This window comes from Monodelphis domestica, chromosome 2 (genome assembly GCF_027887165.1).
Source record: "Monodelphis domestica isolate mMonDom1 chromosome 2, mMonDom1.pri, whole genome shotgun sequence".
Taxonomy (NCBI): Eukaryota; Metazoa; Chordata; class Mammalia; order Didelphimorphia; family Didelphidae; genus Monodelphis; species Monodelphis domestica.
In genome coordinates, this window is record NC_077228.1 from 499,893,021 (window position 1) to 499,908,604 (window position 15,584).

Consider the following 15,584-nt stretch of genomic DNA (forward strand, 5'->3'; position numbering starts at 1 on the left):
TTACTGATCAGCATACACAGATTATTTAATCAATTAATAATTGGGATTGTTCTTTATAACATACCTAATATGCTGATTATTTAATAGGATTATGCTGTGGGGTGGGCCAGTCTCTCACAGGGGAAAGGATTCTTGGAGATGGGATGGTGTTGGGGGAATGATGAATGGGACACAGATTTCATATTCAACCCGCAGCACAGGTTTTATAGGAAAAACTGCTCTGCCTTGGCTGAGGCTTGGTTTTACTTTATAACCTCATGGTCACAAATCTATTTAGCACACAGTTTCATTCTCAACATATATGTTTCCATGGATCCTAACAACAGACAAAAAGCCTTAAGGAGATAGTCAACAAAACATTGTTGCTAAGTGCAGGGTGTGAAGATTGGTTTCAGCTATCTCCTGATTGTAACAATGAAGATACTTAGATCTTACTTTATGGTGAAGATAAAATTGTAATCTCCTAATTGAACAATGAAGGTACTTAGCTCTTACTTTATAGTGAAGCTAGAACTTTAAGCTACAATCTGTTTTTAGATCTTACTACAAAAAGTGTTAAATAACTATAAAAGGTAAATTAATCACAAAAAGGTTAAGTAACTAACAAAAGGTGAATTTAACAAAGAAGTGTTAAGTAGCTCAAAAAGATATAATCTAACCAAAGAAGATGAGAACTAAAGAATGGGCAGTCCTGGAGAAAAGCCTCTGATGTGATTGGTAGACATGAAAATTTAGAAGAGGGGACAGAAGAGTAAAAGGTATTTTATTTTGTGTCACTTCCTCTCTCTGGTACTTTTGGTGGCAGAGAGGTGGCTGGTGGCAGCATGCTGGGTCTTTCGCATCTTGGTGTGGCTACAGCTATTGTCTGGTTCTGTGGTGAGTTTCTGGCTGAGTTTTTCCTCCTTTACTTTCTAAACTTTATCCTCTTAGAAGCCTCTAATCTTCTTCAGAGACCTAGTGGTGGAGATCTTGAACTCCCCCTGGCATAGGCCAGGCGGGAGAAATCCTATACCTTCTTCCCTCTTTCTCCTTAAAATCCTTCCCTCTATATTAATTAAAATAACCATAAATTTCCAGACCGACTTGGGTATTTTATTTGGGAATTTCCCCTGGTGACCAATTAATTTAGATTTTAAGTCACAACCCTAAATTATCTTTACAGGGTCAAAGGGTAGAATCAACATAGCTCAGTTTTAGGTTGGGGAATACTGAGCACAGATTTGCCAGAAGTTTTATGCCTAGAAAAGAGTCTTATCTAAGTGGGTACATAAGAATCCTTGGGTTTAATTTTATAAGTGGGATCCCTGGTGATGTTCTGGGGGGACAGAGTGGGACATCTGTATTACCCCTGAAAGCATGTTGCTCTCATCTATTTTTCCTGGGGCTAAGGGCAATTCCAATAATAAGGGGACATTAGTGAGAGAAGTCACACAGAGGGGAGCTGAGTGGGTGTCTCCATCCTTCCTAGGAGCCACTTTGTGACCTCTTGGTTTCCACAAATGACCATGTCAAAACATTGTGGCTTGATGGCCCCCAGCAGGATTACATGCAGAGAATGCATATATCTATAACTAAACATATATCTATAACTATTAACAATGATTCAGAGGCATAGAATAGTGCATATCAACGGAAAATGCTTAATTAGGTCATCTTTTACACCTGAAGTCAGGGTTCACAAGTATATAGAACATTGGAATTAGAATATTCTATATATTAGACTCTTTTGATGTGTTGATTGGTCTACCTGAATTTTTATTTTTTTCTCTTTACATCTCTTCTTTTAAAAAAAATCCTTCATTATAGCATATGCCAATCCATCTGCCCTCCTCCTACCTGGTCTTTTGAGGACTGCAATCAGGTAGTTTCAGAAGTTCAAGAGCTTACAGCTTTAGTCAGTCACTTTCAATTTGTTCAACAAATAGAACTCAGTTTTTGCATATTCATTTTTTACAAAACAATTTTGGATTCAGAAGCCTAGAAGACTGTTCCTGGAGAACTCAAATAGCCAATGACTAAAACTGTAGTTTAGAGGCAGCTAGGTAGCACAATGGATAGAGAGCCAGACCTGGAATCCAGAGGACCTGGGTTCAAATATGACCCCCTTGCCTAGCTCTTACTGCTCTTCTGCCTTGGAACTGATACACAATATTGATAAAAGGAAAAAAGAAAGAAAAAATTTTAAAACAGTTCCCCCAAAACCCATTATTTGATTTCTTCATCTTGTCTGAGGAGAAGACAAGGGGGGAAAACAATTATAGGATATGGTGAGATCTTTCTTGTAAGCATGAGCAATACCTATGAATTATCCAGTAGAGTATGTTTATTCATAAGCTTTCATTTAGTGGTTGCCATTCTTCTTGGAGATGGAGATCTTGTAATCATTAAAAAATAAGGATAACCTGAATATGAACTCCGATCTAAGCAAGAGTAATGATTGAACCTAGTAAAAGGAGATTTGGGGGAGGACCAGGCCAGGAAACTACAGTAGAGAGAATACAAACAACCTTGGGGAGAGTTTCATGATGAACACGTTCCAGGAGTTAGCAGGAGGAAGGAAATACTAGGAGAGTGGCCAACAGGAAACATTTTCCTTTGTTCTGCACAGCATTTGGTAGTTGTGTTTCTGTAATTAATACTGGTTCTAAGGTAGAAGAGCAGTAACGGCTGGGCAATTGGGGTTAAGTGACTTGCCCAGGGTCACATAGCTAGGATGTATCTGCGGCCAAATTTCAACTCAAGACCTCTCATCTCCAGGTCTGGCTCTCTGTCCACCTGCCTGTCCCCCTTTTCTAGCTATTCTGAATGGAATACCTTCTTCCATTATTTCCTTCTTGTTGTGGTGATATAGATGTGGGAGTCCAGCCCTCACAGGGTTCAGGGGTCCCTTGCAGGAGGATGGCATTGGTGATGTGAAGAGATGAGAGACAGTTAAAGCTTCACCTGAATCCAAGCATGGCAAAACTGCTCCGCTCAGGCTCAGACTGATTTTATTTTTAAACACTTAGTGGTTACACATACAGTTTCATTTTTAACATGCATCTTTCTTTACAGATAATGGAATAGGTCATACATTAACTTTTACTAAATCATTTGATTGACATTCTATAATCATTCTATATTCTTTGATTCCATAGATTCTAACAACAAATGCACAGCTTTGCAGAAAATGTTTGTGTTTTCATCACAGGGTTGCTCAGCTAGAGGTCACTCCCTCATTGACCCATGAGGTACCTAGATATGCAGTTAAGCTAAGAATAATTATTCATTACACTAACCAATGATACAATCAATCAGAATTCTAAGGATACAATCAGCATAACCCGGTTTAAGTATCATACCAATAACAATCTTTTCATTCTCCAATGTTTTACTAAGGTATCCAAGACATGTTGCCTAGCCTTCAGTTAACAAAATAATCCAGTGGAGGGGAATGTACCAGCCTTTTCATGAAAGGCAATTAATATACAGTATAGTTTTGTTGGGGGTTTATACCTAAAGGGGTCCCATCTATGATCCCTTATCCAAATAGGTACATAGGAGTCCTTAGATCTGATTTTATAAGTAGAATCTCTTGGTAATATTCTAGGGGGGATTTCTGTGTCATTACATATAAGGGTGGAATTTTCCTGGGGCTGAGTAAAATAGTAATTGAAACAATTCCAATAATAGTGTTAGCAAGAGAGGCATCACACAGGGGAGTCTAAGTGGGTATTTCCGTCCTTCCTGGGGGCCACCGTGCAGTCCCCGGATTCCACCTGTGACCATGTCAGACAGTGTGGATTTGATGGCTCCCTCCTGGCAACTTCTAGTTTTTATTAATCCTATATTAAGGTGGGTGGTAAATTCTGATGATCTTCATTATTGCATCTTGGCATTCTGTTTAAGCCATCAATTGCCTTGATTTATCTTTTTTTTCTTTTTTCAAAATTATACCATATTTTTCAATTAGCAAAAGGCCACCTTCTCTCCCTAGCACATAGTAGGCATGCAATTAATTAATTATTTGTTTATTTATATTTAATATATATATATTTATTATTTAATAAATATTAATTCATAGATGTTTGTTAGTTAACCAACCTCCCATCCCAGCTGAGAGATGATTTTCTTTGGAGCATTCAATTTTCTTCTCTTTCCTATTCTTTCACTCCTGGTTACTATTTGTGTGTTGCTATTTATGATGGGATGCTAGGGAGGTCAGCTCTATTTGGACTCCCTGCTCAGTCCCTGCATCTAATTCTCATATAGGATATAGAGGTGGGTTAATGCTCTTGATGCCAGGCAGACCAAAAGGCTGAGTGAAAGATGTGGAAAGACTGAGACAGGATTAAGCCCAAACACAATGGTCCTTTGGAGGCCTGAGAAGCGCCTAATGCTGTCAAGAACAATATAATCGCCTTCCATAGCAGTAGGAGCAGAACAGATTCTCAGCCCCCTGATTTTCTTAGTTGCTTGTTTTAATGATTCTTCATAATAATCTATGTCCTTGAGTGTGCTGACTAGAATAGCAATGTTTTTGGAAGAGAAGCCCTTTTGGAACAGTTTTTTGCAGTTTTCGGCCACATAGGTCACAATCTGATCCCTTGTCAAATTTTTCTTAAGCTCAAAGAAACCTTGAACCCCCGAACTCCAGTGAGCTTCACCTAGCATCTTTAAAGATGTTGGAGCAATATAAAATGGAGGATTGCTTTTGATCATTTCTATATTTTCTTTAATATACCTGGCGATAGGATCTGCATTACGGACTATTTTGGTGAGCATTTCTTTAGGGTATTGACTATTGAAATCGGGAAGGCCATTATCTTCTATATGGCTGGTCTGGAAATAATCTAAGAAGATCCAGAGTGTCCCTGGGCTTTGCCCAGGTTTCTGAGTGATTGCCTTGGCCTTTTTATACCAGGGACCATCTTCTTGGCGGAAATTCTGAGCTTCATCAATGATGATGTGTTTAACTTCATTAAATATGTATGTCTGGAAATGTTTTCGAGTCACAGCTTCACAGATATCTTTTTTCCTGCAGAAAATAAAAAGTCAGAAGAAAGGTGGGTAGAGAGCAAGATTAACTGTCACCCAGAAACCATCTTTCTTTACCTTCCCTTTCACCCTTTGCTTGATTTCTCCACACACACCTGTCATAAATTCTATGATGTCTAATTATTGAACCCTTCTTTTAAGATGAATTCAGTTGCTATCTTCTTTCTCTAATCCCACCTTAAGTGTTTCCCATCCCCCTCCTCCACACTCAAGTTTTACCAACCCCTCTGTGACTACAGAGCCATTGAGCATCTGTGGTCATAATGTTTTTAGAAGACCATACACTTTCCACTCTGGTCAGGGCTCTTCCAATAACTCTCCATTATCTGGTTCAGTGAAGGAAGAAAACTGATGTGGATATCAGAAACATACAAGTGGGAAAGCAGCTGGGTAGCTCAGTGGATTGAGAGCCAGGCTTAAAGATGGGAGGTCCTAGGTTCAAATCTGACCCCAGCTGTGTGACCCTGGGCAAGTCACTTGACCCCCATTGCCAAACCCTTACCACCCTTCTGCCTTAGAATTAATATGTAACATTGATTATAAGATGAAAGGCAAGGGTTTAAAAAAAATAAATGTACAAGTGGACTCCCAATACTCTGAATTTCCTAACTCTAACACTGATTAATTTAATTGAAGATCCTTTCTCTTTCTTGTATTTCCTCATGAGGGAGGAGCAACATACCCAGAAAACAGAAAGCAAGAAGGGTAAAGGAAGAGCAAAAGGAAGAGCAGGCAATTTAAAACCAGAAAATCAGGTTCTGAATTACCACATTCACTGACTGCAATAGATTTTTCCCCCCTTAAATCATAAAACAGGAGTTCCGTACTCACCTCATGAAATCCTTTAAGGGCTGATTTTCGCAGATAAAGAGGATCTCTTTTTTCTCACAGTTGAACACGTTCTTGATTTTCTCTATGATCTTCATGGCTATAATTGTCTTCCCTGTTCCAGGGAAGCCATGGATAAACAATTCTGGAGTCTTGTGAAGATTTTTTGAAATCACTTTATACTGTTCAATTGTGAGTAGGTTTAGAATCTCATAGCCAATCTGGTCACTTAAAAAGGATTGGAAGCTGAGCAAGGCTATCACCAGGGACTGAAGTAGCTTTGTCATTTCCTCAAATTTCACTCTGTAAGATTTAGGGTAAATGAGCTGGTCTGAGCTCCTAAGGTCCACTGCTTCATTTCCAGAATTCAGAATCAGAATCTTGGGAATAATGCACACTTTTTCAGTGTAACCGCCAGTGTTCACCAATTTTTGCTTTAACATGCGGGCAGTATAGACGCAATAGTTCTCCCAGATGGAATAGCCCTCGCCATAAAGAGGTGGCTCCCTGAGTATTGTATACAGAATTGGAAAGCTGTCAGAAGCTATCAGAAGAGCATCACAAAGTACTCTCGGATTCTCCTGTAGGCCAATATCAACTGCCCAGCTTCTAGAAAATATCAATATTCCTTGGGAGCATTTTTCCTTGCATATTTCTTTATTAATTAGCTCTTCTAGTCCTTCATGTTCTGAAAACAGCTCCTGGCAGAGGGAATCTGGCTTGTATTTTATCTCTTCTGATGACACTAGACATGGAAACAATGAGAATAAGTTGGAGAATCATTCAAGTGTTTCAACAGAAATATTTATTTCAATCTTTTTCTTTGGTAACACTTTTCCCCAATGTGTACAGTATCAGGAATATATGAGTAGTATTGCCCTTCTTCTCTTCCCACTGTCCTTTAGCTAAGGATATATTAACCAAGGAAGCCACTGGATCACAAAATATATGGAGGAGTATAAGGTGTAAAAAGACTGGGAAAAAAGGCAGTTAGTTGCCTCAGTGGATAGAGAGCCAGGCTGACAGATGGTAGGTCTTGGGTTCAAATCCGGCCTTGGATACTTTATGGCTATGTGACCCTGGGCAAGTCATTTAACTCCAGTTACTGCTCTTCTGCCTTGGAACCTATACTTAGTATCAATTCTAATACAAAAGAGCTGGAAGGGACCACTGAGGACCAGTGGTCCTCATTTTCTTATTCCAACCCCTCATTTTATAGACAAGAAACAAGATCACCCAAGCATTAAGTAGAAGAGACTAGAAAGGTAGAAGGGGGCCAGGTTGTGAAGGGCTTTGAATATTAAACAGGCATTCTATTTAATCCTGAAGATAAGAAGCCTGGTGCTCAATCCCCTTGGCCACCTAGCTGCCCCCTTAGTATTAATTCTAAGACAGAAGAGCAGTGAGAGCTAAGCAATCAGGGTTAGGTAACTTCCCCAAGGTCACACAGATAGGAAGTGTCTGAGATCAAATCTGAACTACAGCAATTTACCTGCAACTGCTGCATGAAAAGAACGACTAGACGGATTATGATCTTTGAGGAGGAGAACGAAAGCCGGAGAGAGGGAGTTTAGAGAAACTGAGTCAGACACACACACAGATCAGATACTGTACAGGAAGGAAGCATCTTCCATTTAACTTCCTTTGTAGGGCACACAATGAAGGAAGATAGGAACCAGGAGTGAGGTGAGAAGGAAGCAAGAGAATAAAGAAAGAAGATCTTTAGAGGCACACTGAATCTCCATCACAGGAGTGATCCATGTGGCCAGCAGGCAGGTGAGAGAGAGAGAGAGAGAGAAAGAGGAAGAGAGGAGGAAGAGAGAGAGAGTGGCGTCCTTCCTCCGTATTTATTGAGATAATGATGTCAGAGGTAGATAATGCATATAGTGGATTTACATTGACTTGACAAATTAATGACAAGCTAGAGGTGTGGCAAAGTTCAGCCCTCTCTTTTCAAACTCCCAGAACAAAGACTGCATGGCCTGCTCATAAATCATGCATTGGAATGCTGTCTGACCAGTCCCTAGCTAAGCCTTGTGAGGCTCAGGCCCAGAGATACCTCTGGCCCTGAGCTATCTTATTAATTGCTCTGCCCAAGTATAATATAATATCAATACATGGACCACATCTTCCATATGTATATACCTGGAATCCTATAGTAAGCACTATATAAATATTAATTGTTACTATTAAATGCATAAAATAAGGCACATAGAATTACAAAGGAAATTATTTATATTATATTGGAATAAAGATATAATCTTTTTCTGTTCAAATTGATAGAATCCTTGAAATCTATCCACTGACCCCTTAGGAGTCTCTGGGATCCAAAGTAAGAATCACTGGCCTAGAAAAAAAAAAAGGTGCCCACTAGTAAACAAAAATATATTTGAATTTTAGGGGCAGTTAGATGGCTTAGTAGCTGAGAGGTAGGCCTAGAGACATGAAGTCCTGGGTTCAAATCTGTCCTCAGATACTTCCTAGCTGTATGATCCTGGGCAAGTCATTTAACCCCCATTGCTAAGCCCTTACCACTCTTTTGGCTTGGAACCCATACACAATATTGATTCTAAGACAGAAGATAAGGGATAGGGAGCCAGACTGGAATCCAGAGAACCTAGGTTCAAATCTGACTCCGTTTCTTAACTCTTACTGCTTTCTGCCTTGGAATTTATATATAATATTGATAGAAAGAAAGAAAGAAAGAAAGAAAGAAAGAAAGAAAGAAAGAAAGAAAGAAAGAAAGAAAGAAAGAAAGAAAGAAAGAAAGAAAGAAAGAAAGAAAGAAAGAAAGAAAGAAAGAAAGAAAGAAAGAAAGAAAGAAAGAAAGAAAGAAAGAAAGATAGATGGGAAGAAAGATAGATGGGAAGAAAGAAAGAAAGATAGATGAGAAGAAAGAAAGAAAGATAGATGGGAAGAAAGAAAGAAAGATAGATGGGAAGAAAGAAAGAAAGATAGATGGGAAGAAAGAAAGAAAGAAAGAAAGAAAGAAAGAAAGAAAGAAAGAAAGAAAGAAAGAAAGAAAGAAAGAAAGAAAGAAAGAAAGAAAGAAAGAAAGAAAGAAAGATAAAGAAAAAGAAAGAAAGATAAAGAAAAAGAAAGGAAGGAAGGAAGAAAGAAATGAAGATGCTTCCACAAATGAATTTTACAACTTATGGTGTACATCTTGCAATCGAGCAATGATAGCAACACTCAAGATAGTAAATTTCACTTAAATAATTATATCTCACAAGAGCAGTGTTGAGAGAACCCTGATTCATCTCAAGTTCCTTCTCTGGAAGGGATCAAGTTATTCAATGCATTTGGAGATGATGAATGGTCCTGAAATGGATCTTTCTTGACCCCATTGACTCTAGCCATATGTAACATGTGTTGTTGATTTATAAAACAGGTCCACTTACATAAAAAGGGGAGAATAGCAACCAAATTGATGAATCAGGCCTTGGTCAAGTTACCTGGGAACAAACATTTTTGAAGCTCTTCCTTATGGTCCAGGGTCTTCTTGCAATATACTGGTCTGCTGTGGGGAGGGCAATTGTCCAGGCTCAACTGAGAGTCAAACTGTTTAGCCAGGAATGAAAGATCTTAACAAAGAGAAAAAAAATCATTAGCCTCTTTGTCGAAGAATAACTGAATGTCAGGGTTGGAAGACACTTTAGATCTATCCTAATCTGCAACAAGCATTCACTCCACAACATATCTTCAATGGATGCAGTCTGTTTTTGCTGGAAGATCCCAAAGGACCAAGAATCTACCACTGGGACATTCCATTCAACTTCAGGATACCTCTAATTCTGAGGTATTTCCTCACATCAAACAGAAATCAACTCTGTAACTTCCACCTATTTATTCTGGTCCTGGCCCCTTGAGCTAAGCAGCAACAATCTAGTTCTCTCATCAACTCCCACGGATTGAATTCAATACTGATGATTCTCAAATCTACTTATCTAGCCCTCACCTCTCTGCTGACATCCAGTTTCACATCTCTAACCCCCATTAGATATCTCAAAGTAGACATATCTTGAAGACATTTTAAACTCGACATATCCAAAATAAACTCAATATTTTTCCCTCCACACTGTCTCTTCTTCCTAACTTCCTTACTACTTTTGAGGATTGGTATCATCATCCTCCTGGTTATGCAGACTCACACCCCAGATGTCATGATGTCATCCATGACTCTTTCTGATCTCTCACTCCTATTTTCAGTCTATTGCCAATACTTGTCAATTCTACCTTTGTAATATCCCTCTTATATGCCCTCTTCTGTCCTCTGACACTACCTCTATCACGGTGCAGATCATTATCACCTCAAATCTAGACTATCTTTTTAAACCTTTATATTCTATCTTAGAATCAATACTAAGTATCAATTCCAAGGCAGAAGAAAAAGAGGAAGGAATCTTTTTTTTTTCTTACCTGGGTCAGCATCCAATATCTTGTCAGTGTAATCCTCAATTGACAAACTTTTAATACACCCATCCTCCACAATCCATGAAACAGGTTTTTCTGAGAACACCACACAACAAAATGGTTCTACTTTGATTGCGCAAACATAACTGTAGAGCTCTTCCTTGTCATAGACTTCCAGAAATTTTATGGTATACTTTACTGAAAGCGCAGGGCAAGTGGGAGAAAGGTGGACAAAAGGCAACCTATCTATCTTTTGTTTTATTACATCTTCCAAGGAATCAAGGCTCATATTTTCCTTCAAGGCTCCCTCAACTTTCCGACTACTGTCCTCCACACCAATAAAGAGGTATCCTCCTTCCGTGTTGGCAAATGCTGAAATGTACTTTGGTATTATGTCTTTTATATAGGTGACTATTTTTTTGGTTGCAAACTGTTTAAACTCTACTGTCATGGATTCGGAAAATGGTAACACTTCTCCTTTTTCAAGGCGATCCCTTTGGAATACTAGAGAAACAGGGTCCCTATCCTCAATGTTGGGATCAATAAACTTAAGCACTTTTTGTGGGGGCGCACTTTCCACACTACTGCAACTCCTTTTTTTTCTCTCCTTCAGAAAGTTGATGACCAGGCTTGGGCTCATCTTCAAAGTTCTAGTGGCACTCCTATAATATAGATTCATACTCTGGCTACAAATTCGAGGTTTGACTGAGTTATTCTCAGGGGAAATTCCACTACTCCAAGATCTAACAAAAATGTAATAAAATTTTTCTTTCAGTGAGGTTTCAAAATAGGTGTGAAATGGAGAAGGTTCAATAAGATCACTTAAAGAATTTTCTAAATCCAGTCCCATCTCTATGTCCATTTTCTCTGTACAGTCGTTTGCCATTTCCATGATGATCACTCCTCCTCCAGAATTTAGCAAAGAACAGGCAGCTATGATGATTTTCTCTCTTTCTTCATCCTTCTTCACTTTTGTCAACTTATTCCTGTTTTTTTCACCAAGGGTGATTTTTCCTACATTGATAACCACGTCAGGATATGGCAGCTCTACATGCAGAGAACGAGCAAGTAACTCCATGGTCTTCCCTTAGAAGTAATTAAACTGTTTTGACCTGTTGAATAGCAAGCACATTGAGTACATAGTGAATACGGTGATTATCTGTACTAGTCTCTTTCCCTGAGGAGATAGGGTATTTTTCTGATCTCTGCAGCTTCTTAACATGCGAATGTCTGATCAAAGAGCCCTATTCTCTCCATCCCTCTAGCTTTCCTCCTTTCCAGACCACAAGGAGTCAGTCAATCCGTAAGCATTTATTAAGGGCCCACAGTGTGCCAGGCACTGCGCTTAACAATGAGGATACATAGAAAACTAAGAATGAACAGTCAGTGCCTATCCTCAGGGAGCTTACGGTCTGATGGGGGAGACAACATGAACACAGCCATATTCAAGGATGTATACAGGGTAAATTGGAGATCATTTCAAAGTGAAGTCACTCTGGGAAGGAGGGCTGGGAAAGATTTCTTGAAAAGGTAGAACTTTAGCTGAGAGTTGAAGGAAGCCAGGGAAACAAGACATTCCAGGAAGGGGGGCCCTTCAATGAAGACTTCTGAAGTTAGGAGAGGGAATGTCTTATTTGGGGAACATCAAGGTCAATGTCTCTGGATTGCAGAGTTTGGGGCATGGAGTAAGGTGTAAGAAGACTGGAAAGGTAGGAGTGGGGATAGGTTGTGAACAGCTTTAAACATCAAACTGAAGACTTTAGATTGAATGGGGGTGGGGGGGATTGGGAGCCAAAGGAAATTATTGAATGAGGGAGGAGAGTAGGGTCAAGAGTTTCACTATTTTTTTAAACGCTTACCTTCCATCTTGGAATCAATACTGTGTATTGGTTCCAAGGCAGAAGAGTGGTAAGAGGTAGGCAATGGGGGTTAAGTGACTTGCCCAGGGTCACACAACTGGGAAGGTCTGAGGCCAGATTTGAACCTAGGACCTCCCATCTCTAGGCCTGGTTCTCAATCCACTGAGCTACCCAGCTGCCCCCAAGTTTCACTATTGAAATAGATACAGCATGCAATGAAAATATATGTATTATTGTATTATTAATATTGTATTGTATATTTTGTATTCTCATGCAAAACATATTGTTTATTTTTAAAAGTTAGATAGGTGTGAGAAGGCTTGACAACAGATTAGATAAGGGTAGTAAAAGGGAGTGAGGAGCTGAGGATGACACCTAGGTTGCAAGCTTGGGTGTTTAGGAGTATGGTGAAGGGCAGAAGGTTTTTGGAAAAGATAATGAGTTCAATTCACGTTTAAGTGTCTACAAGGCATCCAGTTCAAGATGTCTGAAAGACCATTGGAGACACAAGCTTGGAGGTCAGTGGAGAGGTTGGTTCTGAATGAGTAGATTTAAGAATCATCAGAATAGAGGTGATAATTGAATCCACAGGAGCTGATGAGATTATCAAGTGAAAGAGCTTAGAGGGAGGAGAGAAGAGAGCCCAGGAAAGAGATGTAGGGGATACACATAACCTAATTGAAGATTCAGGAAAAGACATTTAGATGAATCAATCAGAGAGGTAGAAGGAGAACCAGGAGAGAGTAGGATTTCAAAAATCTAGAGAGAAGAGAGTATCCAGAAGGAGAGAGTGGTCGATAATGCCAAGGGCTCAAGATGGAGAAGTGAAGAGAGTGTAGCTAGTGCTAAAGTGATGGCCTAGGAAAGATCTAAGAATCAAGGGACTGGAGGCCACTAAGTGGATGAAGAACAGGGTTTGGTGTGTAAGGCTGAGGGACAGGTGGAATGAACAAGAGGTTGAAATAAGATAAGAATATTTCAGAATTCATGAACATGGAAATGGTCATTTGTGAATAATGGCAAGATCCTGAGTGAGATCATCTTTGTGTGTGACTGAAGTGGGGCAGAGAAGTACATCATATGAAATGAGTAAGCTGAGGATAGAAAGCTTGAGGCAAGTCACTTCATCCCAACTGCCAAGCCCTCATCATCACTCTTCTGCCTTGGAATCAATACACAATATTGATTCTAAGACAGAAAGTAAGGGCTTAAAAAAGCCCAACTTATTTTGCTTTAGTCATCTGGATTGGGGGTGGGGGGGGGGAGAGTCCAAAGGATTCTCTATTTGGCTTCCTATTTTAAATAAACATTTGATTACTCAATCTGAATCCTTATCTAAGTACTTCCAAGTTTTGTTTTGTTTTTCTTAGCCTACTCCATTTCTTATTTTTACTAGATGTCATACTTGGTCAACTTCCCTGTTTTCACTTATGCAATCTTTCTAGTAAAAAAAAAAGGGATGCTTAGTTTCCCCAAATAGATGCTCTTAGATTGGACAATGGCTAAACAAATTATGGCACATAAATGTAATAGATTACTTCTGTGCATAAGATGTGACAAATATGAAGAATACAGAGAAACATCAGAAGACTTCTATAAACTGATAAATAGAAAAGTAAAGAGATAAAGGGAAAAAATATGCCAATGACTACAATAGTATAAATGGATAAAACAAGGGGAAATAAAAGAAAACAAAACTCTGAACTATGCAATCATACTTATTAATATGTCCTAGAGAAGAGACAAGAAAAAGCATTTCTTTCTCTTGACTGCAAAAGTGTGTGTGGGTATAGGGGGATACAGGTGTGGAGTATTACATATACTGTCTGTCAGACACGGTTCAATAGGTTTATTGGTTTTGCTAATGTGCTTTTTTCCCCTCTATGGCTTAGGAAAAGAGAAGGTGAGGCAGAGAGGGATGTATTTGGAAATTAACACTTTTTAAAAACCAAAAGACAGCAATAAAATAAACTTTTAGAAAATACTTTGTTTCTCAAGATAGCCTTTCTTCTTTGCCAGACATCTATGTAAGATTTTTGCCTAAACTTCTAGATCAGGGGGCAGCTGGGTAGTTCAGTGATTGAGAGTCAGGCCTAGAGATGGGAGGTCCTGGGTTCAAATTTGACTTCAGACACTTCCCAGCTGTGTGACCCTGGGCAAGTCAATTAACCCCTATTGCCTAGCCCTTACTGCTGTTCTGCCTTGGAGCCAATACACAGTATTGATTTTAAGACAGAAGGTAAGGGTTTTTGTTAAAATAAATAAATAAACTTCTAGATCAAAAGTACTCATATGCACGTACAATAAGATAGTGTTAAACAATCTTCTCACAATCTGTAGACATCTTCATCCCCCCCCCCCCCATAGTATAGCGTGGCCTCTATTTTCTTGATGTTCTCCTTTCTAGAATGGAGTTGTCCGTTAATGGATTTTTCACACCTTCTATTGCTGATGTTGAATTGAATTTGAACTATATCATGGTACATAAGAAGAGTTTATTAAACCTTTTTTTCATTAATTCTTTTTCTTTGTTCATTTCTTTGTTCACCCATTTTAATTTTTTGGCCAAGGACAGAATACTGGACCTGAAATTAAAAAGGCTCAAGTTTAAAAAAATTCTAATAGTAATATTATTTTCTATTTTAAATAAATTTTAAATTTACTCCCAGGTATTTCAGCCCCTCTCTCCTCTCCCCACACCATAGATTCACCCAACAAAAAGATATGTATATATAGATTGTATCTTTCATGTTTCTATTTTTCTGTTCATTATTTGGAGGTGGACATTCACAAGTCATTTTTCAAACATTTATTCTCCAAAATTTGTATCTATACTTCTGTGAAATACAAAATTACTCTAATCTTTACCACTATTTGGGTCCAGCTGCCGCTCCTTTATACTTTTAAAAAGTAATTCCTTTGATATTCTTGATCTTTTGTTCTTCCAAATGAATTTTGTTATTTTTCTAGCTCAGAATAATTTTTTTAACAATTTAATTGGGATGGCATTGAATATTAGTTTAGGTAGGATTGTCATTTTCATTATATTTGTTCTGTCTATCCATGGACAATTAATATTTCCTCCAATTATTTAAATGTGACTTTATGTAAAAAAGTGTTTTATAATTATGTTCATGTAGTTCTTGGGTTTGTTTTGGCAGGCATATTCCTAGGTATTTTTTTTATCTGTGATTATTTTAAATGACGTATCTCTTTCTATCTCTTCAGTGATATATAAAAATGTTGATGATCTATGTGGGTTCATTTTATATCCTTTACTTTGCTAAAATTAATGATAGCTTCAACTCACTTTTTAGTTATATCTCTAGAATTTTCCACATTTACTATTGTATTGTCTGCAAAAAGGGATAGTTTATTACCTCTTTGTCCATTCTGATGCCTTCAATTTCTTTTCCTTCTTTTATTGCTAATGCTAGCATTTCTAAT

General features: G+C 38.4%; 1 protein-coding gene across 1 annotated transcript; it reads right to left on the reverse strand.

Annotated features, from left to right (window-relative positions):
* Positions 1 to 2,973: 2,973 nt before the first annotated feature.
* On the reverse strand, positions 2,974 to 11,604 carry LOC100021476 (schlafen family member 11-like). Its single transcript, XM_056819444.1, has 4 exons — positions 10,285 to 11,604; positions 9,321 to 9,449; positions 5,869 to 6,610; positions 2,974 to 5,017 (listed from the first exon to the last, which is right to left on the reverse strand). The coding sequence occupies exons 1-4, from the start codon at positions 11,354 to 11,356 to the stop codon at positions 4,237 to 4,239; spliced, it is 2,724 nt and encodes a 907-aa protein (XP_056675422.1). The 5' UTR covers positions 11,357 to 11,604; the 3' UTR covers positions 2,974 to 4,236.
* Positions 11,605 to 15,584: the final 3,980 nt, after the last annotated feature.

Excerpts from the sequence above, each read along its gene's own strand:
- LOC100021476 (XM_056819444.1), bottom strand. The coding sequence starts at position 11,356 with ATGGAGTTACTTGCTCGTTCTCTGCATGTAGAGCTGCCATATCCTGAC. Across the intron at positions 9,450-10,284 it reads GATATTGGATGCTGACCCAG|ATCTTTCATTCCTGGCTAAA; the intron begins GTAAGAAAAAAA and ends CTCTTTGTTAAG. Across the intron at positions 5,018-5,868 it reads CCCTTAAAGGATTTCATGAG|GAAAAAAGATATCTGTGAAG; the intron begins GTGAGTACGGAA and ends TATTTTCTGCAG.